The sequence below is a fragment of the Coptis chinensis genome, chromosome 4 (assembly GCF_015680905.1).
Source record: "Coptis chinensis isolate HL-2020 chromosome 4, ASM1568090v1, whole genome shotgun sequence".
Lineage (NCBI taxonomy): Eukaryota > Viridiplantae > Streptophyta > Magnoliopsida > Ranunculales > Ranunculaceae > Coptis > Coptis chinensis.
In genome coordinates, this window is record NC_141459.1 from 59475842 (window position 1) to 59498847 (window position 23006).

A 23006-nucleotide genomic window follows, 5' to 3' on the forward strand; every position below is an offset into this window, starting at 1 on the left:
TTTTAATATCTTAATAATCTCGGTCGGGAGTATATACTTTGCTACTCAAACCTTACTAATAAATACCATTCTTTACTTGTGTACCAGGTCAACCGACAATTAATTCTCTGCATTCGTTCATGATGGCGGAGCCAGAAAATTAAGTGAGGGTGAGCCGCCCAGACAACCAAACATACCGAAAAAAAAACTCATTTTTTTTAAACTAATATTTCGAACCCAATCACAAAACAAATATTAGATAAATATCAAAATTCATATAAAACGATAGCAATAAATGTATTATAAAAAGGAAAAAAATAATGTGGGATGCTTTCGTAGAGTGTAACTATATATGTGTTTGGTATTTCTTGGTTTTCAAATATGATGGGAATTTGTTGTTTAATGTTGTTATATGTGATAATTGACGATAATAAATGTTAAAAAATTGGAAATTAATTGGAAATCGGATCGGATTTTGAAAACACATCAAATTCCTATCCAATTATTTTTCGAAAAATTCGGATATTGGAATTTTGGAAATCGAAACACAAATATCTTTGTCAAATTCGGAAAAATATCGGATCGGATTTCGGATTATCGGAAAAAAGTGGCACCCCTATTGAAAACAATGGTTGAGCAGTCACAAGATATGGTCCAACCAAAACTTTGGGGCATAGCGATCCTTACTAGCTAGAAACAACTTTATTACGCTTTAGGTTATGCAAATATGATGCGAAGAAAATTGGATCTTATTCAGATCAAATTCTCAAGGAATTATCATTTTGGTTTCGTTATGAGGCAAGTTCAAATCACAAGGAGATTTAAATTGGATAACCAAAAGAATCGATTCAATCTTCGTAAAATCGACGTATCTCAAACCTAACATGAGCACTATTTTGTATAGATAGAATAAGAATTGAAGCACTTTCAACTAAGAGTGTTGGTTTGAACCTAGCAAAAAAAAGTGTTGAATCGGAATGAATTTACACTGTAGTAAGCAAGAAACCATAACTAGTGGAGCGAATGAGCTAAGAGAGAGTAAGTGAGGGTTAGTGGGTTACTGTTTTTGGGTCGGTTTGGTTGGGTTTTAATCCTGAGAGAATAGCATATGAATAGAATGAATACTGTTTTTTTTTTTTTTTTGTGAAGTGAGGGTGCGCCAGGGCGTACCCTGGGCCCCCCCTAGCTCCGCCACGGTGCATCTAACTTTAAACTGTTTAAAGAGTTTGGGTCGGTGGTCCTGTGCAGTTTCGATTATTACAATATACTTATTAGTTATTACAAAAGTGTAAAGAGCGCATCACGCCGTGCGGGAATGCTAGTGCTCGTAACGCTTGAAGCCTTACAAAATCGAAATTACTAGCTAAGCCATTTGCAGCATGGCAGGACATAAAATGTCGGCAGTAAAAAAATCGGAAAAGCACGAGTAAATGCAATTTCCGAGCGAAACAAAGAAAAATTGGGAATTGGCAAATTGAAAATGTACACGTGTACCAACTTCTAAACACGGCGCGTATCAGTAGTCGAACTCGAACTTCACCTGCAAAATCACTCGAAATCGAAAAAACATAGAGAGAGAAGAATGGCGGTAGAGCGAGACAGAGATTGGGATTTTCATCTGAGGTCGTTTTCTTTGATTGCAAATGATCCCGCCTCGGATCCATCTGTTCTTCAACACGTAAGTTTGTCGTCTCATTTCTTTCTTTCTTTCTTTTAATTGATTGTCATTTTATCAATTTCTGTATCTCTTAATTAATAATTAGGTGAGAAAGCTATATGAGATATGTAAAGCAGAGAAATCAGAAGATTTAGTAGCGAGGGTTTATCCCCAATTGAACAAACTCTTTCAACGCTCGGTTGCTTCTTCGTCTCATTCTCAGACCTCTTACGGTCTTCTTTTGCTGGTGAGGGTTTATTTATTATGTCAAATTATGAAATTAAATGCTTAGTTATGCCCGTGACATGTTTCAATTTGAAACTTGTCTAATGTGGATTTTGCTAGGCTATTCTTCAATTTTTTCTTGACTTTGGGGAGGTGGTTCTACATGATGCTGATCCTAGTCTAAGGACATTTTTTCGTTCATGCTTAAGCCGGTAATCATCTTATTTTGTTCTACTTAGTTCGTTCATTTCTGTTAATTAAATAATTAAATGGTTGTTCGGTGGATATATATCTCGTGCAAGTGTGATTCTTAGACCAAGTAGATTGTTTTGCATTGTAGTACATTGACTGAATGTATGCCTTCGAGGTTTGAACACTCCGTTAAGTGCCATGTCTCAGTACTTGTTTTGGTCTATGTTGTCAAGGGCAAGGCGGGGGCAATGCTAATTAACACCTTGGGGAACCTTGGCTATGTTTCTGACAACAAGCCACAACAATTGTCACTAAAGGTTGATGCCTTGGAGTGCGTGCTGACACCTTTGACAGAATAGGTTGCGATTTTCTTTTAATAGTTACCAAGTATCGTCACTTTGTTGATTCCCTACAGTATTTGCTATCAGCAGATAAGACATTGGTTTTCTTGTCCATCATGCTCAGGTTATTAGTGAACCATGATCTAAACACCTATCTATGATTAAGCATATTTTGGGCTATCCCAAAGCTACATTGGTTTTGGATTCCTTTTTTCAACCAATCACCTAGTGCTTTTTACCTTCCTGCTTTTGTGATGCTGGCTGGGCTGGTTGCCCAGATTTGCGGTTCTCCAGTTCTGGTTTCTATGTTTCTGGGGACCAATTTGATTTCCTTGACTTGCAAGAAACGGTTTTTATTTGATTTGATCAGGCTTCTAAAGTCAACAAATTTTTAAGCCTTTTTGGTTGTTTATAAGGATTGAAAATGTGGAAGATAGGCAGATCTCGACTTGTTTTTCCTTGTTTTGTGACTGCATTAACGATTTAAAGGTGTGGTGAGTTATAGAACTAAACATTGTGTTGTGTTGATGAAAACAAGATGGTATGAAGGTCTTGAGTTACATTTAATTACATGATCAATAGGTATATGTTGAGATGTTTGTTATAGTCCAACACAGGATGTGTGAAGCCTTGCAGTAAAATATAAATGCTCCTGGGCCTCTCCACTTAAAACCACTCGGCGATTAATGGAGAGGCCCAACCGCCCAAGAACATTTATACTATACTGCAAGGCTTCATGCATCCTGTGTTGGACTATAACAAACATCTCAACATTCACCCTCAACTATGGCATTACTCGAGCCTAACACGTGAACAACACACTTGAGTTACGTTGAAAACACAATTGCCTGCTCGGATACCATGTTAAACATTATGAGCATCCTACTTAAAATCAATTGATGATAAGTGGAGAGGTCCAAGAACATTTATATTATACCGCAAGGCTTTACACTAAACATTATTTTGTTTTGAACAAGGATGTAATCATTTTTTCCCAAGGAACATTTGAAGCTTTCGATGATTCCAACAAACGGCCAGAAAACAATTGTTAGAAAAATAAAATTTTGTAAGCCTGATCAAGGAAAAGTAATTAATTGCATAATCTTGGATCAACTGGTACAACCTGCATGAACCTACTTGTCATTGCAATCTCATATATATCTGGAGTGAAGCATCCTCTCTTTGTTAGGGCTTGAAATTTCATAAGAGCAATATTCAACCAATTACTGTGATCTTTGGTAATGTTCTTATCAAGGTGGCAAATACAAACTACATGGTATGTTAAAATAAAAAAAATTAAAATTGCATTTTCATCTCAAATTATTTCATGTGGGTTTTGGTGCTCAAATTGAAAATATTATTTGTTGTTTTATTTAATTTGCCAGACAAATTGACAGACTTTTTAACAGAGGAAGGCATTTGAAGTACTTTACCACTGTATTTTCACCTATTCCTTTTTTAGCTTACATTCCTTTAGTTTTTGTCCTCCAGAAGTGGACATGGAGCATTTTATTTATTTATTATTTATTGAGCAAGAATGAACTAGAGATCTTACTTAGTATTGGAGACTGAGTAGAAAAATATAGACTTTGGATAGAGTTTCCTTTGATATTAGGTATGTCGAATTTGTCTCTTTTCATTGGTCTCGAGCCTGGAGTCTATACTGCTTTTCTGCCATTTTTCTAAGACCATCTTGGTGCGTGGTCTGTTTTACATTTCTAGCGCACAAATATATATGTGTTGGGGATTACGATAATTGTTCATAATCCAGATGCCTGGTTACAAACACTGATATGGATCTTTTATTGTTTATACAGAGAATTTGCTGACCCTATTGTTGCTGAGGCAACTCTTGATTTTCTGAAAGTGAACATAACAAAAATTATTATTTCTTTTCCTACTTTGCTTCCACAGGTATGCTCTTAGGTTTGAGATAACTTCTCTTCATGCAAATGAGCATCTGTTCTACGATCCAATTTGAATAAATTATGCAAATTATTAAGTGATTTTGATCCAAGAGTTTCACAGTGCATGCATATATGCAGAATGCTATTTTGGTTCTTTTCATGGTAAACGAAATGATCTAGTGTTAGGTATCTGGTTCCTCATAATTCACTCTTTACCTTGTGAATAAGGTCCTATAGTGAATAATGAAAAGTAGGATCAAGAGTACAAAGTGGGAACTTACAAGATTCATGCCTATGAGAAACTTATAGGCATTATATGGAGTTGCAGATGCAATAAAATGACAATAGTCATTTATGGTTTCTTGGACCTGCCATTTTAGTAGTGGTTGGTACAAGGAATGTCCTTGATGTATTGTAATCTATGTGGCACTGGCAATTTGCAGACTACTATGTTTTTCACTAGTTCCACAATGGAGAATGCCCATGCTCCTAAAGAACGTACTTTCTTCGTATGAGATGATTTCCGGCCACAAAATCAACCTGTTCAAGTATATGATCTATGGTGTGGTTGTGTTTGAGAACTTGGAGAGATTGCTTGTGTTGGGGTGTGGTATTGAATCTTTTCATACTATTCTTGGATTGGCCTTTGGAACTAAAAGTAAATCGAGGTATTGGAGCAAGGTGATAGAGCAAGTTGGAAAGCTAAGTGTCTTGTTAGTACTTTGATTAAGTCCACTTTCTAATATGGCGAACTGTTATTTGTCACTTTACTTAGTTCCTTTGGGAGTTGTGAAACACTTGAAAAAGTCATTTAGAACATTCTTATGGGGTGTGAACATTGTCACCAAGTACGGTACGGGTTTAAAACGGTGTATTTGAAAAAAACTTAGTTCGTGTTTTAAACGGAATGTCTCGGGAAAAAAACGGAAAAAAAAGCGTAAAAAAACGTGGGGCATAAAAACGGGTTTAAAACGGTAAAACGGGTTTAAAACGTATAATACGTACAATACGTAAAAGAAACGGTAAAAACCGATGATAAAGAATATAATAGATAAAAAATTTGATTTTTTTATAAGAGTGGAAAAAAGAATTGACACAAAATAAAAATAAAAATAATACAAATGAAAGAAAATTCAAATACATTAAAGTATCAAATTATTATTACTCATCCAAATACTAGAAGTTTTAGATTCAGTACCAAAACACGACTCTAAATAAGGTACTACTAATTACCAACCATAATGGCATAATCAAATTCTACAAATAAGTTAATAACTTTAAAATTTATAATTAATTATTAATAGTCCAAAACAAAATAAAAATGTCTCAATAAGTCAATCTAACGCCCACTCTTCAAAAAAGTAAACTCCAAAACCCCTTTTTCTTCTTCGTGTTTTCTTTTAGATTAAAAAAAAAAAAAAAAAAAAATTTAAAACGGAGATTTTCAAAATCTTTGGTTTTAAACGTTTTTTAAGTTTAAAACTCGTTTAAAACGGGTTTTTTAAAAACCGGTTTTAAATTGGAACCAGACGCTTTGCCAATATCTCGGGTTTTAACGCGTTTTTTTAAAAAAAAACGCCGAACTTGGTGACAATGGGTGTGAAGGTGACAAGCCGATGATTGTCATGTGGGATAGAGGATGCCTTTCTAAAGAATAAAGTGATTTGGGTTGTAAATGTGATTTTGCTTACTAACCAAGCTTTGTTTGGCAAATTGCTTTTGAGGTATGGGTAAGAGGAGGATGTCTAGAGAAAAAGTATTAACGGACAAGTTTGGAGAGGGAGAGAGGAAATAGTTGATGAAGGAGCCTACAAACCCGTTTGGTATCACTCTTTGGAGGGGCATCACTAGTGGGTGGGATACTTTTGCTAGGCTAGTTTCCTTCCCGTTACTTGAGATGTTTTCTTCTGGCGATGACATTTGGGTGGGGGAGATCTTGTTCGAACATGAATGTGGTGGAACCTACACACTCGCCTCTAATAATAAAACAAATTTTGAACTACATAGAGAAGGGTGTTAATGACGTGGAATGGAAAGTGACACTTAAAATTTGAAGAATTCTGTCTCACTTAAAGTTGTTATCTTTTGTTAGGGTGTTTACTTGGATAGGATTCAAAACATTGACAATTTGCACCGGAAATGTTTGAATATGAACAATGTTCTTGTGTTGCAAGGTGGTGGAGGAAGATATGCACCACTTTATCCTCAATTGTCCTCTCGCTTTTGGAATTTGGGTACCATCATATGCATATTTTAATATTGCTTGAGTGCTGCCATTAAAAATTAAAGAGGCCTCAAGGAAGAGTATCATTACGGATCTACTCTCTAACAAAGCCAAATGGTTAGCGCATCATCTACCTAATGATTTTGTATGGACAATATCACATTATGAAAAGAAGGGAACATGAAATTTTTTCAACAAAATGAAATGGAGATGCATAAGTTCGTATGGGACGAGCCTCTACTTGATTGGCCGCATGTCACTCCAATGTTTATGGGTGTAAAATTTGTTGATTTAATGTGTAATTCGAATGGGTTAGTGAGATGAGCAAGCTTTTGTAACTGGGCATATGGGGAGGTTGCATGTGGTTGAGTATTTGTTTGCTTTTTGGACCTTTGAACACTGTAATCTTTAGAAAATACAATGTGAATTTTATTTATAAAATAAGAAAATAAAATAAAATAAGGGTGGTGATATTGACATCCACCATATCTATAACTAAACCCACCAATACAAACCTTGCATCCATTTAATTACTGAACCCACCAAACACTGTGATTAAATTTTTTTGTTGGAGCTTGTTATTTTCCATACCAATTGTACATGCTTCTACCTAATCTTTTGCTCTCAAAATTAATTCACTCTCCATTCATTTTCTTATGAAACTATAAAAGGTGCGGTTACATTACTCAGATTAGTAGAATGCCATGGTTATGTATAGCTTGTATGGTTCATTTCCCAAGAAGATAATGTGAGCAAGATTGGTTAGTCTTATACTTTCAAAACTATGCTACTTTTAATATAGATTTGGGAGAAGGTGGGTAATCCAACAACACAATTATATTATTAAATCAGCTTTAGGTTAAATGGTCAGAGATCAGAGAACTTGTGGGTTAAATGGTCATGGGAACATCACATCAAGCGCAAATATTTTTGGACAATGAAGATACCTTAGGACTGCTCCTAGGTTTGGAGAGGGATCTTGAATCATCTTGAAGTTTCATGGAAGTATGTGAGGTACATCATTGCAAATAGAAATGATACAAGCTTATGGCATGACCCCTGGTGCTCGGGACCTCTCTTTCCAAATGAGCAAGCTAAAATTCTGCTAGCTAATACTGTCACTTAGGATGCAAAAGTAGTTGAAATAATCTCGAATGGCTGCTGGTCAAGGAGTATTATAGATCTACCTGATAGTGAAGTAAAGAAGTAGATCATGAGAACTGAAATTAATTCCTACTTAAATTTAGATTAGGTCATTTGGACTCCGACAAGCTCTGGAGATTTCTCTATTTCTTCTGCTTATGCAGCTCTGAAGAATGTGCGAAGTAAGGTCAAGTGGTACAAGATTGTGTGGGGAAAGCTCTCGGTCCCTAAACATTCCTTCACAATGTGGCAATTATTTTCAGGGGCCCTTCCTACACAAAATAGACTAAAGGCGAAAAAGGTGATTGAACAATCTAGATGTTGCTTATGTGATTCTCATGAGGAGAGCTCAGCCCACTTATTCTTCGATTGTCCCTACTCGAAACTAGTGTGGCAAGGCATTACAAAGCAATGGGATTATCAGAACTGGTTCGAAGTTCTCATGCAGAGTGGTATCAGCTCATGTGTATTTGTAGAGCAAATACAACGACATCTGAAGTAATAAGGGCTCTGATATGTACGGCTGTACAAGCTATTTGGAATGAGAGAAACTGGAGAATAAAGAAGCAACTGTACAGACCAACTGACGCAGTCAGTTTACGAGCACTTAATAGAATGAAGCTCTATTTGGGGAAGATGCTGGAAATAGTGAAAGAGGATGCAGTTCTGAGAGTATTGTTGTTGAAATTGAGAATTGGAGCCAAATTCAAACAAAAGGATGAACAGTGGGTTTGATGGCAGAAATCAGAAAAGGAAATCCCTACTCTTAATTCTCATGGGTCTCTGCAAGGTGAGAGAGCAGGGTTTGGAGGAGCTTTGCGGGATTGCAATGGAGAGGTTTTACTTGCATACATTGGAAGTTCGACTAGACTATCAATTTTATACCAGGAATTGTTGGGGGTTCAGAAAGGCCTTGAAGGTGTGAGAGAACTGAATATACAGAGAGTTGAAGTTCAGTCAGCTTTTATGAGAGTGATCCAAATTATGAACAAGAAGGAGGAACCACCGTGGTATTGTAGAAATTTAGTGGCAAAGATATGGGCTGTGAGAATGAAGTATTTTCAGAGAAGGAAATCAGGTGGCTGATTACCTATCAAAAGTTAGTAGGTCCTTGTGTAATGATATTTTGTACTTTATCCCCCAATGGATCAAAAACTCAATGTATTGATTAAAGGGGATAAGGAAGGAAAATTGTACTTAAATAAAAGGTTGGGGTATCCTTAACCCCTAGCTATTTCAAAAAAAAAAAAAAAAAAAAAAAAAAAAAAGCTTTAGGATCATTTGAAGAAGTTTGTGACAATTTGTGTAAGTCCTGAAAAACAATGAAACATACCAAGGAAATCAAAAATCTAATTCAAAGCTCCAACTTTAAGCAAATTGAAGAATTATAGGATTTACATTTTGGATTTTGGTAAAAGCTTTTGGGTTGTCTGCGAGAAAACAAGATTTATAGTTCTTGTTCAGTAGGTCTCCTATTATGAGAAGAAAATCCTATTGTGTTATTTTTTTAGGGGTTCCTTAAAAAATTGAAAGCACACTTATGTCTTGGAAAAATTAACAACCTTAAGAAAGACCTTATGTCTTTCCTAAGGCAGGTCTCAATATCACCACCCAAAAAATTTTAAGCAGTTTGCACCTTCACAACTACTACAATATTTGTGAAGTTACTAAATGTAATGGACATATATGATCAAGATGCATGACCAAGATATGACTTTGAGAATCTTCTTCCTCGTGAAGAACATAGAATCTCACACAAAAATTCAACTGAGAAAAACTTTCTATAAACTCACAAAAGTTTATTAATCTTCTACTCTAACTTGGCCAAAGGCCTAAAGCTCAATCTATAGACAAGCAACAATTGAATTTTGAAGTTAGATTGCTAAATCAATTAGGACACGAAAAATAGCTAAGTTTCGGAATTAAAATTCAACCTATGCTAAAAACATCAAAATAGCAATCAAACATGCATCTAAAAATCCCTAATAATACATACAACAATATTGGACTAAAATCAAGGATTTAGAACCCTAGATGCATCATTATTTTATTATTTATGAAATCAACCTTTTGTTTTTAGTAAGAAAGCCATGTAAGAAAGGCCTATTGATATGAGATTCCTAGAGTTGAATGATTGGATTTATCTTCAAGGGACTCGTGCATTATGTTAGCATTCATCAAATAATAGATGTTTCATTCAGTTATTGGGCTCCGGTCTCTCGTTTTTGTTATTTTTTTATGTGTATTGGGGTTGGACTTTGTAATTTGTAATTTGTAATTTATATCTTGCTTCTGCAGTTCTTCCCATTATTGTTGAAATTGATAGCGTGGAATGGAGAGAAGTAAGTTCAGCTACTTCCCTTTACTTCAGATGTCAGTTGTGTATTTGATGTACTTATGAACATATCTGTGTGTTAACGGTGTATGTTAAACCCAGTCTGTTGGCATCTTGAACTTTTTTATTTTCGTATGCCTTATTACTTTTTGTTGAGATGAATAGTATGATATAGGGGTTACATTTAATAAAAATAGTTTTGATTTCCTTCAATATATGCATGGCATATTTTACAGATACCCAGCGTATAAGCTCCAGTTTTTGTTATGACCTGAACTTTGCGCTGTTTTACTAGGAATTAGTATTGTATTCATCTACAGACCTTGTCTAAGTTTCATTTCAAGCTAAGTTACATTGACACGGACGGATAGGTGCGTCCGTGCATCCGTATCTGTCATAGATACGAAGTATTTGACACGTTGAAATGAAAAAAAATTGAGGTATATCACATACAATATGGTCTGATATGTATCGGACTCGTGAATCTGTGTCCAACACAGATTATTTTCAAAATATGGCGTACCCATATGTAACATTGATTTCAAGCTTCAGTGAAATTCTTGTTTCTCTTTTCCTGGCTGTAGTTTGTTTTTAACGGCCAACCTTGTATGTTTGAATCGCACAGACCTTCCTGGGATTTTTGTAACAGTTTTTATTGTTTTCAAGGAAATTTTTTCCTGTGATCTACTTACTTGTTGAGTGAGTCCCTCCTTCAATTCTGTTATAAGTGGGAAGTTTAGATAAGTGGTCTAAGGCAGCAACAACTTGGTTTGGATGTTAGGCCAATATAAATGCTAGGTTCAGCCAACATTTTGTACTGAATAGATCATGTAACTCAATCCAGTATAATCACTTTTTTCTCAATTTGATTGAGTATCTTATTAGAGTACATTTTGTACTCCTTTATATGATTATGTTGATCCTGATTTCTCTTACAGGTTGGAGAAATCATTTCTAAAGATTTTTCCTGGAATGATGTCTCCTGGTTCATTTCTTCCATTATTCCCATCAATTGTAGACCTACCAAGTGAGTGTTTTTTTTTTCCTTTTCTTTTGAGAGGCGTTTGGAAACTCTACTTTGAGTCAAATTTTAACTGCCTAAAAGTAAAATGATAAGTTTTTTTTTTTCCGATGGTAATGATAAGGTAAGTATATTTGTTAACAACAAAAAAACTGCTAAATAGGAGCAAGTATTTTGCCTTGTTAGATAGCCCTTATTATTTGCTTTCTACTTCTAGCAAAATGACTAGAAGCAAAATCGTGGAGTCCAAAAATTTCGGTTATCAACTTTTCACTACCCGACGTCTTATTCATATCCCACTATTTTCTCTCTTTCTTTTCTTACAAAATCTCCACCATCCACCCGTGATTCCCATATCTCTATTTTTTAGGAAAGAAAAATAAATAACCCCACGTCTCCACTAACTATTGAATATTTATTTTTATCTTCCAAACTAACTATTGACTATACTACTTTGAAATGTACAAAAAATAAATACCCATATGACTTCAATTACTTTTACTTGAAGTTGCTTGTAGTTATAATTTTTTTGCCAAATGCAATCTTGTTTAGTGTGTTGCCCGTCATAACTCGTAAGCTCTATTCTGAAACTTCATTTCCCTTTATGCATTTGAGTACATGCATTCATTCATACTGCATTTACAAGTGGTCTTTTAAAGTAGCTGTTTCGTGCTCTGAAAATGTTAGCTTTTGGATGGCAAGTGACTTGTTTCTGTAAACAGGATAATCGGTTGCAGTGTGGTAAATAGATTTTCGGTCAGTGGGGAACAGGACCTATTACACTTTACCCCAACGTCCCAAACCCATGAAGAGAACAAAACAATCAGTATCTTGTCAGTTTTTCTTATTAATACAAATACAAAAAGTCAAAAAACCCTTACCAGATCACTTTCTCTTCTTCCCAAATGTTATTTGTCTTTCTTTATTAAGATGAAGCATGTTTGTCGCACTTGATATAATTATTGGTAACAAATCTGTATATGTAGCTCAAAATGAAATTGTTGGACATTGTGGGTTGAGATCGAAGCCTCGTCGAAGGTGAAATCATATCGTTGTTCATCGGAGATTTTTGCACGGTAGAAGATAGGTTCCATGAATATTTCTTTCAACTTCTCAGTTCAATTTTTATTCCATGAGGTTGGAAGTTGAGAAACTAAGAGCAATATTGCAGTCCAAGAAGAAGTTGCAAAAGAATGAGAGAATGGAGAAAACGAAGGGTTTGGGTTGGGAGGAAAAGGGGTTGGGACTTTGGAAAGGTATTGGTGTTGTTTGTGGGTTTGGGGATTATTTGTATTTTAAGTATTTTTCTCTTTTGTGTGTTAGAAATAGAAAAGATAAGAGAACTAAAACAAAAGATTCTAGAGACGGAGAGTGGAATGCTGTTAAGCAGTGGCTGTGTGGTTTGTTAATTACAACGATTACTGGGATTGCAATCTAGTAACCGTTTACTGCATAGCCAGACTCTTCACCTTTAAACATCTTCTTGCCTTTTTTTTTTAGTTTTTTGTAATTGAAGATGTAAAACTATTTAGCTATCTTGGCATTACTTCATGTTGTTCTTCATTTATTCTCAACCACTCATAAGATGGTGTTGCACTCGAGTACTTGAGCATTCAACAATGTTTACAGGCTCTTTCTTCCATTGAGTTCTAAAGTTATACTTTGAAGAATCTATCCCTCAGTTGCACAACTAATGTTAGTTGTGTACTTCTGCGCTATGTTTACCTATTTTTCTCTGAATCTTAAAACTCGAAATTCATAATATTAGATACTCACAACGTGGTGTTCATAATAGTAGATATTCACAACTGTACATAAAAACACGGTCAACCCAATTTGACGTTTTTTTTGTGTGTATTTGGGGGGGAAATCCTAATTGGCTCATTAGTGGGGGGGGTAATACTAGTTAACCCTAATTTTTATTCACAATTGATTACTCTAGCTTTTTAGTTATTCTTTTCTTTCCTGTTTTCTTGCCTTCATGTTTTTTGATCATTCAGGATTCGAAGTTATTGTCCCTTAGCTTTGAAGATTGAAGGACCACATCTCGTTGTCAATTTATGAGTGACAAAGCACCACATTTATTGTTTTCTTATAGATGTCTTTTTATTAGCGAAACGGATACGAACTGTGTCCGTGTCGTGTCCGACATAGACGTGGATACATATCCGACACAAACACACCATATTTTCAAAATAATCCGTGTAAAGTGGACACTTGAAATGGATTTTATTTAGTTGAGGGAGAAAAGGAAACCAACTTTGTAAGGTGAAGTTTGTTTGGTAAGGAAGCTGATTTGTGTAAGGTCTTTATGGAGTTTGAGGAACTATTCTGAGCTTATCCCTGTATCTGGGTTCAACCTGGAGTCGGACTATATTCTTAGATAGGTGGGAGAAGCCCTTTCACAAGGACAATAAGAAGCTTTGTGTCTCGTGTGACATCAAGTTTCTGGGATCCGGTATGGTAAGGCTGGTGCCTCTCTGACATTGTGAGATCTTCATTAAAAATTTAAAAGATTTTGGCCAGTGAGGATGGGGATGGTAAGGGACTCTGCTCTCTCTGTTCACTTCTACATCATCTTGCAATATGCTATTGTTGGTTCGTGGATCACACCTGAGCTTAATGTCCTCTTCAGCTGTAGTGAAATTATAAAATGTCTCATTAGTATGTTTAGATCCCTTCAGGTTTCACTGAGAGTGATAGGTCTTCAGAAAAGATTGGTGAAGTTATGAGGTGGCTTTCTTTATAAGAGGTTGGCAACGATGTTGCACTTGAGGAAAACCTATTTTGTGTGTCTTTGTTTCATGTAGATGAGCCAAGTTACTTTTTTAGTTGATGTTTGACTAGGGGGAAGGGGTTACTTTTTAAGGTTATGGAGTTCTTGCAGGGGTACTGTAACTCCTCATTCTAGGAGTATTGATAAGGTAGGGACCATGGAGGGTTTTCTCCATTTGCTTGAAGAATATTTGAAGCTTCTCAAATTTGTGATTTATTTGAGCGTAGCTTGGTTAGAAGTTGTGTTTTCTATGGCCATTTTATTTGGTAATGAACTCGATCGTTCTATGGCTGATGCATAGTCTTAAACTCTCTTAAATGCATATTAATTTCAAACATTTTCCTTCCCATCTACCTCCCAGTACTTGTCGTAGCACTAGAAAAGGTGGAAAGGAGCTCAGGGTCTCTAATTGGGAGTAGCATTGCTTCAATCCAGAAGAGTACTGCTCCTGAGGTTATCTTTAAAACTTTTTTAACTTGCATGTGAGGAGGTGAATATTTTGAATCAATTGTTTGATTATGAAAGATTTTTTTCTTCTGCCAGATGCTACTTGCACTTATGGATGAAGCTTATACTGGCTCAACAATAGAGGATAGAGAGGGAGACTCAGATGCTGAGGATAGTAGCACAATAGACGTTGCGGATTCTTTGTTTCTTGATCTTCTGAAGGATGAGAACGACGGACTTGTGGTGCGCTTCCTTTCAATGCAATATATACTCATGAGACATTAAATCATATATACATTACCTTGTTTATCTTGGTCAACTGACCTTTTAAAATTTTGTTTGGTAAAGTTAAAATTTCAGGATTTGAATCTTAAGAACTTATATAATGCTTAAGTACGTGAATCTTAACAAATATATATGTTTTGACACATAGGAGGAGGTTTCAACACACTTGCTGATGGTACAATTGTTATTTGTTGTAGGAACGCCAGTGGACTTCTCCTGGAATGTCTGCAGCATTACAAGCAGCCGTTAGTACCCCTCAAACCGATAGACTAAGTCAAACACTTCGTATGACCCCTAGATTCCTTGACATGTATTTTGCCATAGCATTTCGTGATGTCAACAAGTGTAAGTTTATATTCTTCTATTTGATTACTTATTGTTTGTGTGAGACTGTCAATACTTCCTTCTTCCACTCTTCTTTTGCTGCAAACAGCTTATTGTATGAAGAAAACTATTTTATTATACTGATAAAAGATAGAAACTAAAATAAGAAAGTCTTACTATAATCCATCTAGCTTGTCGAAAACACTGAAGTTCTTGAGCGTTGTTGTTGCAGCACTTATCTGCGCGTTGATTCCTCTACTTATGTCAAGAAACGCCACAATTTTTACAGATAAATTTTTCGCTTATGAGGTGAGTAAATTACTCTGAGATACAAATTTTACCATACTTTAATAGGGAGTCAAGCATTCATTTTGAAAATTGTATGTGTTATTGTTGTAGTTCATATGGTCATACTTCCTGTGATTGTTACTATGCATGTTGTGACTTTTATTATAGGTCTGATCATACGATGCCATGTTCTTACCATAATATGCACAATTATTCTCCACACACTCTCAGCTACATGTGGAAAACCTTTGTAAGAACCTATGTATCAGATTTATGCTGGTCATGTGTGTTAGATTGCCAATTTTTCCATAAGCTCAACCTTGTGGAGAGGGCAAATTCTATGAGTATAGAGAGGAGGCCCAGTGAGAAGCATAGGTGAGGCTCACCAAGAATTGGGTTGGAATAATTTCAACGCAGCTAGGCGCTTCTTTATGTTTTTTGCAACTGCACTTGGAAAGACTTGAACCCGAGATTCACACAACCTGTTCCTGATACTATGTCAAATTGCCAATTTTTCTATAAGGTATTTGTCGAGAAGGAAAACTCTACGAGTATGGGGAAGACTCAGTGACTGTCATAGGTGTCACCTTGAATTGGGGTGGAATAATTCCAACACAAAGTGGGACACACTGGAATTAAATGCACAAGTGGGCAGTTCTTTTTATTTTTTGTGCACCTACACATGGAAAGACTTGAACCCGAGACCTCACACAATCTGTGCCCTGATATCATATTGAAATTTCGATCTAGAAATAATTCATTGATAATTGGATGATTCACATTGATCTCGCTGGTTTATATAGAGGTTACAAATAGCAATATATAGAAACTAAATCCTTGATTGGTGCTAACCAAATCAAATCAAATCATAGGAATGTCTTACTATATAAATCCTTATCATGAGGATACTCAAGACACAGAGATTGGATGCACCTCACTTATAGGCTAACAATGTGTTAACCACTGCTCACTCCCTACAGTGTTGGACACTGACATGTATTAATAGATTGTTAGATAGGTTTCTCGTATTTGGCATATCCACTAGAGTTGCAGTGAAAGAATTTTTAACAAAATCCTCAATGGTTTCTTGCTCTGTCAAAGCGGCACTTGTAAGTTTTGTCTAAAGGGAAAGATTATGTACTTCATGTTCTGTGCAGTAACCAAGATACTATCATCATTTAAGTGGATGGCGTGCACATTAGTTCAGATTTATCTGATACTTTCGCCTCTATCCTTCTAATTTAAAATTTTGAGCGTTGTTTTCAATGATCTGGTGTTCACCATATGACATTTTCTTGATATGTTTATCATTCCTCTCACCTTCTATTGGCTTACTGTTTTTAGTTTCTTAATTTCAATTTGTATGTCTCTATACACGTATCCTGTCTTCCCAATAATTTTTGTCTTGGTATATTGACCTATTTGATCACAAAGGTTTCCTGTAGATATTGTGATCGTTTGCACATCAAGTGAATATGAGATGTGAATTTAGTAACGTAAACGTTTATTAACATAACATTCGTATTAGAAAGAAAGTATATGTGGAGGACAGGCACAAGGAGAACTTTGCTGTACTTTTACTCTCTAAATTTCATGATGACTTTAATTTTTCTTTTGTACAGCTTGATTTTTAATAATATGGACATTCTTTGAAAGCTGTTGGCAGGAGTCCAATGATGAATACCATGTCTTGAAATGAAAATGCAACAAAATGGTCTTAGTAATTTTCTGTTTAGTAGTGAACATGAGCTGCTGGAGGCAGGACCGGATGGTGGTTATTCGTTTTCTAGATAAAAGTGATGAGTAACTTTATATTTTTGTGGCGATTTCTATCGATATTCACGTTTTGTAATTCTTTACTTGTTAAAGATCCTGTTGAAACTGGTTTTGCTGCTTGTAAAGAACCCAACCTAGGCTGGGTAAAGAGCAAACCCAACTTGGGAGGAGGAAGCAGACAGCTGGTTAGATTGTATAGTCGGTAAAGATGGGTGGATAGGGACTTCTTACAGTTTTGGAGCTGCGGGTTATAGTAAGATGTCTTTGGCCATGAGGCCATCATTCACCAGAGTTGCCTAAGCAAGACTCGGTCATACCTATTGGCATAAGGGCGAGAACTGTTGGATAAATTGAAACTGGTGGGGGAGTGGGTCTTGCAATGAGGTGCTACCTCCTTGCTCATTAAATTTCTGTACTTTAAACATGTGTCCTCACGGCTCCCATCAGCTCTTCCAAAATCTCAACTATTGATTTGAATTTCCCTCATTGAAGATCATTATTTGTCAATTCTCTAAATAACAATTGCTAGTTTTTGTGGCTCCAAATCTTATTTTATTACAATAGTTATACATGCTAATAAAGAAAACATGTTTAATCAAGGAACTAAGACCTAATAACACAAAAGCTTGATTGATAGTGAAACAAATTAAGTATTCTCCTAACTAATCCTAAATGGGACTGTTAGAGAATATGAGGGTGTTATTATAATAGCCATTACTATCAAGCTAGGTTACATGGACATGCCATATTTTGAAAAAAATCTGTGTCAGATACGTATCCATGTGTCTATGTCGGACGCATATTGTATGTAATTTACCTCGAATTTTGATATTTTGCCGTGTCCGACAATTCGTATCCGTGTCAGATACGGACACACGGACACACCCACCCGTATCAATGTAACCTGGCTATCAAGGTTTAGTTTAGGTATTCAAGTCTAGCTAGGAGTCTTAGGTGGTTTGCCTATATATGGTTGAGAAAACAATGCATTATGATGATAAAATTCTGTCTTGTGTTTTCTCAACAATGTATGTTCTTTTCTTGAATCATTAGTTTTGCTTTTCTCTAGTTTTTGGTATTGGAGAGCAGCTCTGATCTTGGGTCTCTTCTTTTATTCTTATTTCTTTTCTCTTCTTTCCAAACTTTGCTGATCTGAGAGTCGTTTTCAGATTTCAGCCATTAAGGCTAGGGTTTTGATCCAAAACCAAGGCTTTGATAGTCACAAAGGTTCAAGCATTTTCCTCCGTTGTACTTTTCACTGAGGTACTGTTCATCGGGAATTACTGCTCGAGTTTTTAGTTACTGATTTATGAGGTAGTTTCTGCTGTTTTGTTTGTTGGAGCCTAGTTACAGACTTGCCGCCGTTCGAATCTTCAGTACACTTGGATCTTTTTCTGGTATGTTTCATTGGTGTATTCTTGTTTGTGGGATCCCTGCTTGGGTCTATACATGAACTTTTGATTTTGCCTGTGAATGAGTTTCTGAGTTCTGACACATAGCAAGTGTTTGATCCAATGCCTCCGTGAAACGTACCTGTTTTCCATTTCAAAATTCAGCATGATGTCATATTCTTAGCGCTGTTGGTCCTAAATCAACAACTAGTTTCGACATGCTTATGGTCTTTGTCTCCTCTTCCAAGTAAGGATATTTAGTGGTAGTGTGGACTGTTTTCTGCTTGATTTTCGCGAAAGGATATGCAGTGGTAGTCCTACAATGTTTTGTGCTTGGTATGCTATGGCACAAATAGTATGTGTTTATCTAGACATGGTATTGTATTGGGTGTGGGTACCAGTTGTTTCCCTTCTTGTCTAGATAAACACATACTATTGACAGTGTTTGTGTTGTATACCCTAGTAGTCTAGTACATGCTACTAGTTAGCTGTTTGCTTGAGGCAGGTTTGCCCCTGGCCTTTTGTGTGGTTGTGTTCTTTTTCAGGTGCAAGTGTTCAAGGCTAAAGGTTGTGGTTGATGTGTGAAGCTTGATGTTGGTGGTTGTCCCTTTTTCCTTTGGTTGAAGTGCTATTGTTAGGGGGAGTGGTAGATGTTTATTTGGATATTTACTTGTACTGCAAGCCTGAAATATACAAAGTCTGTATATTTTGGCTTTAGGAGGAATGTTTTATGAGGGTATTATCGTAATAGTTATTACTATTAGTGTTTAGTTTAGGCATTCAAGTCTAGCTATGTGTCTTAGGTGGTCTGCGAATGCATGGTTGTAACTCTCGTATGAGGGAAAACAATGCAATTTGAAAAGTTGGTAAAACCTTTGGGTGATGATTCCAGAGGTCTGGGGCTTGAACCGCGCCAGCATCAAAGAGTTACTGATCTCATTTAAAACAGGCTTGCCAAACCAAAAATAAAATAAAATCCATCTTGTGTTTGTCACCACTGTGTGTTCTTCTCTTGAATCTTTAGTTTTTGCCTTTTTCTTAAGTTACATTGACTCGGATAGGTGTGTCCGTATCTGACACGAATACAAAGTGTCTGACACGGCGAAATATGAAAAATTGAGGTATATCACATACAATATGTGTTAGACTCCGACACGGATTATCTTTGAAATATGGCGTGTCCATGTTACATAACATTTTTCTAGTTTTAACTGGGACAATGTTACATAACTTTTTTCTAGTTTTAACTAGGACAATAGCCACTTAAGTTGCACAGTATAGGACAGCCATGTCAAGTGTCATGCAAAAATATGATAGACAAGAAACTAATTAATTGACCAAGTTAGTTAGTTTGTTTGTTTCATTCTTTTTTTTTTTTCTTTTTTTTCATTTGTCGACGGTGGAGGAGGGCGAAGAGGTTGATATGCATAATGATAATGGCTATATGGGTTGAACCTGTGAGCTGCACTTTCAGTGGACTATGTGAGCTTCATAATAAAAATTGAATCTGTAATACTAACTAAAAGTAGGCTTGTTAGACAGGATGGTCAACTTACTGTTACGACTAAACTATTTTGTGCAAATTACATTGAACAATATTATATGAAGTAAGTACCTCGTAGTTGTATACATGCTGAACATTTTACCTATCTATCACAGTTCAGGCATAATGTGACCTATTGGAATACAATATGAAGTTTGATATATTCCCTGTTTTACTGTTCACGGTAAAAACATTGGGTCTGTTTTTTATTTTTACCATAACCAGATATAGTTGTTTCTTGAAAATTCAAAAACTGTGTATTACATATTACATCTATTCTAAAGATGGGTCAATATCTTCTGTCACATAAAACTGCATTGTGTTGTTTGAATTGTAATTGCCACTTTAGCGCAAAAGCCTTGCTAGAAAGACTTGTAACACTAACAGGTGGATATTTGTAGGTTCGAAGAAGGCTTCTGGAATTCATGTTAGCCACATTTCAGTGGTTCCCGGATTTCATTGCATTATTAAAGGTCTGTTCTTTTACTTTTAAGATTTTGCATTTTTTTTTTGAAAAACTAGGTATCGTCCTCATTTTTAAGCTTCCCGATGTTTGGACTCTAGTCTATCTGTATTTTAGTTGACAAAGTATTCTATTTTTGTTAATCTTTTATGCCTTGGTATTACTTCATTCTTGATAAATATACATACGACATTGTTTATGATACTTCAATGTATTCTCTTATTTTTGGTTGGTACGTAAACAGAGTTGAACCTTGATATAAGGTCTGGCGCTGCGAGAATTATTATTGACACATAAAAATGCAGAAAGAGGCTGCAACTTGTGTATTTGTATGTTGCTAGTGTGATCCATTCATTTCTTATATAGTTACACCTTACAATTGCCACGGTACTTGTGTTTGACCGTTATTGTTTTTGCTCATTTGCTATTATGAATACGACTTCACAGAATCAATCTACTTGGAACTTTTTTACAGAAGCCTATTATGGACAGACTTGGAGAAGCTTATGACAGCCCTGCAAAGGTAAAACCTCAGCTCCAAAGTAACTAGCCGAAAAATCAGGCTCAATTCTTTAGATATTTATGTTTGATTCCATAATTATGAATTTACAGACAGAACTGGCATTACAGCTGTGTTGGGCCATTGGAGAGCATGGAGGTGGGGGTGGAAACCACAAGAATGCAGCTCGGGAGCTTTTTGAAAGCTTAGAATTGCTTTTGTACGAAAATCTTTCATCTAGGTTGGTATTTTTATGATTTGCTGTATTGTTTGATATATGGTTCTTCTTGCAATATTGATATATGAAATGCTTTTTGGTTTTGTTCTTATTTACGGTGAAGTCGTTTGGGTCTGAGCCAGGAGTCAACTCATAGCTCCCATGGTGCATCTTCTAGAAAATCGTCAGAGTCTAGGCTTCTATGTTTTGTTGTAACTGCTATAGCAAAGCTTGCGACCTACCATTGCGAACTACTACCAAGGGCACGCGTTTCTTTGGCAAAGGTCCATTAGAAACTTTATTGCTGAATAAGTTATTTTTTTTTAGAATATTTATATACGAAAAAAAAAAAAAAAAGAAAAAAGGTGTATTATGTAGTTATGGGTAAGCACGATTTAAGCTATGCTTGGTTATTAACAGGTAGCTCGTTCTCGAAACTTGGGCACAAGGGTTTGGAGGCGTGCTTGTGATTATTTGGGATTAATGAATGAGCCAGCAATTTGTATATCTACTTTGGGACCTGCTGGTGGCCCTGAAGGGGTTCCTGGCACGGTAAACTGGAGTAGTGGTGGTTCAAAGATGATTGCTCATATTCCATTTTACATTTTAAGTGAGCAAGAAGGTGAGTTTCTTGTAAACTAAAGCTAGTTTCTGATTTCAGTATCCAATAAGATTAGTTCATATCGTATCTGAGAGATTTTACTATCTGATTCACTCTTTTTATGCTTCCAAGAGTTAGCTAAATAGTTATTTTTTTCTAATAATTTACTGATATGAATACTTGATTATGTTGATTTGATATTGTTAAACAATGCCCATTTTCTTCTCATTGCAGGTCCACCATTCCACAATTTTTCATTCTCAGAGGTCCTCCAAAGCGGAGTAAGAAAATTCATGTGATTGGAAGAGGCATTCTTAGTATAGACTAGAGTTAGACTTGTTTAGTCTTCATCTTGTTTAAAAAGGTCCTCTGTACATGCAACTTTTCTTCCTGCTGCTTATAAAAGGACAATCATATACACAAGTTTGTTTCTCTCGGAGTTATCTAGTAACCAAATTGCATGAAAATGAAACCTTGGCATGTTGGAAAGCCCATGTCCTTGTTACTAATGCCCAGGGGAATAAAGTACGTGCATATCCTTCTGAATTCATGTCTCATTGCCATGCTCTCCCTCAAAGTGCGTTGCAGAGGATTGTTTGGAAACCAGGCGCGTTACGACGTTAGGAAGTTTTATCTAGTTAAGTATCCTGCAGAGAGAGTAGGTAGATAGTGAGCTGCATTATTAGTCAACCTAAATAAATGAGAGAAAATTGCAGAATTAGAATGGTTACAAATAGCTGCCACCACATACAGACAACACTACAGAGGAGATTCGTGCTTGTTCAAGATATATTAACTGCTCTTATAGAGGTCAGAATAAACAAACGACCACCTTTGTCTCTCTTATCAGCAGACACCCCTGTAACCCACAAAGAATAGCTTTATGCTCCTTGAGAATAAGAGAAATGCCAGTCGCAGTACCTGAATACACGAGAATCGCCTCCAATTTGTATTGTCTATCAGAAACACGTATCAGTGTTACACGCTGCTTGATAGAACTATCAGACTTTAGCTCAACAGCTTCTGAATCTGAATTCTGCTACATGCAAACATTGCTCCCTTCGACAGGAAGCTAGCAGCCAACCCAGTTTTCGTATAGAGCTTCTTACTGTCGTAGTACCAGGAATCTTTCAGTAGCACCTCCTAATAATATCATCATCTTTCGTATAGAGCTTCTTACTGTCGTAGTAGCCCTTCCTGTAGTTCTATTAGCTAGGGTTGATCCTGTTGTTCACTACCTCTACTGATGTTCCTTATGTCTGAATCTTATATTATTTCTGTCATTTATGTCACAGTGCAGCGGTCTACTAAATTATATTGACCTTTAAGATTTCAGGGACTGGTTTCCTAATCTTGCCAAAAATAATAATAC

At 36.0% G+C, this 23006-nt stretch overlaps 1 protein-coding gene across 4 annotated transcripts; it reads left to right on the forward strand.

The window, feature by feature from the left end:
• Nucleotides 1–1272: 1272 nt before the first annotated feature.
• LOC147504226 (AP-5 complex subunit zeta-1) lies at nucleotides 1273–22066 on the forward strand. 4 transcript variants are annotated; one of them, XM_086557257.1, is made up of 17 exons: nucleotides 1354–1657; nucleotides 1743–1883; nucleotides 1982–2073; nucleotides 4212–4308; nucleotides 9967–10010; nucleotides 10942–11030; nucleotides 14162–14253; nucleotides 14344–14490; nucleotides 14730–14877; nucleotides 15089–15165; nucleotides 20256–20327; nucleotides 20793–20840; nucleotides 20930–21057; nucleotides 21158–21317; nucleotides 21454–21655; nucleotides 21869–21949; nucleotides 21994–22066. In XM_086557257.1, exons 1-16 carry the CDS (start codon nucleotides 1562–1564, stop codon nucleotides 21931–21933), a joined length of 1698 nt encoding a protein of 565 aa, XP_086413383.1. In that variant the 5' UTR covers nucleotides 1354–1561; the 3' UTR covers nucleotides 21934–21949; nucleotides 21994–22066. The 4 variants fall into 4 exon arrangements, with proteins under 4 accessions (XP_086413382.1, XP_086413383.1, XP_086413384.1 ...); XM_086557256.1 differs by having other exon boundaries at nucleotides 1273–1657; nucleotides 21869–22066; XM_086557258.1 differs by having other exon boundaries at nucleotides 20948–21057; nucleotides 21869–22066.
• Nucleotides 22067–23006: the final 940 nt, after the last annotated feature.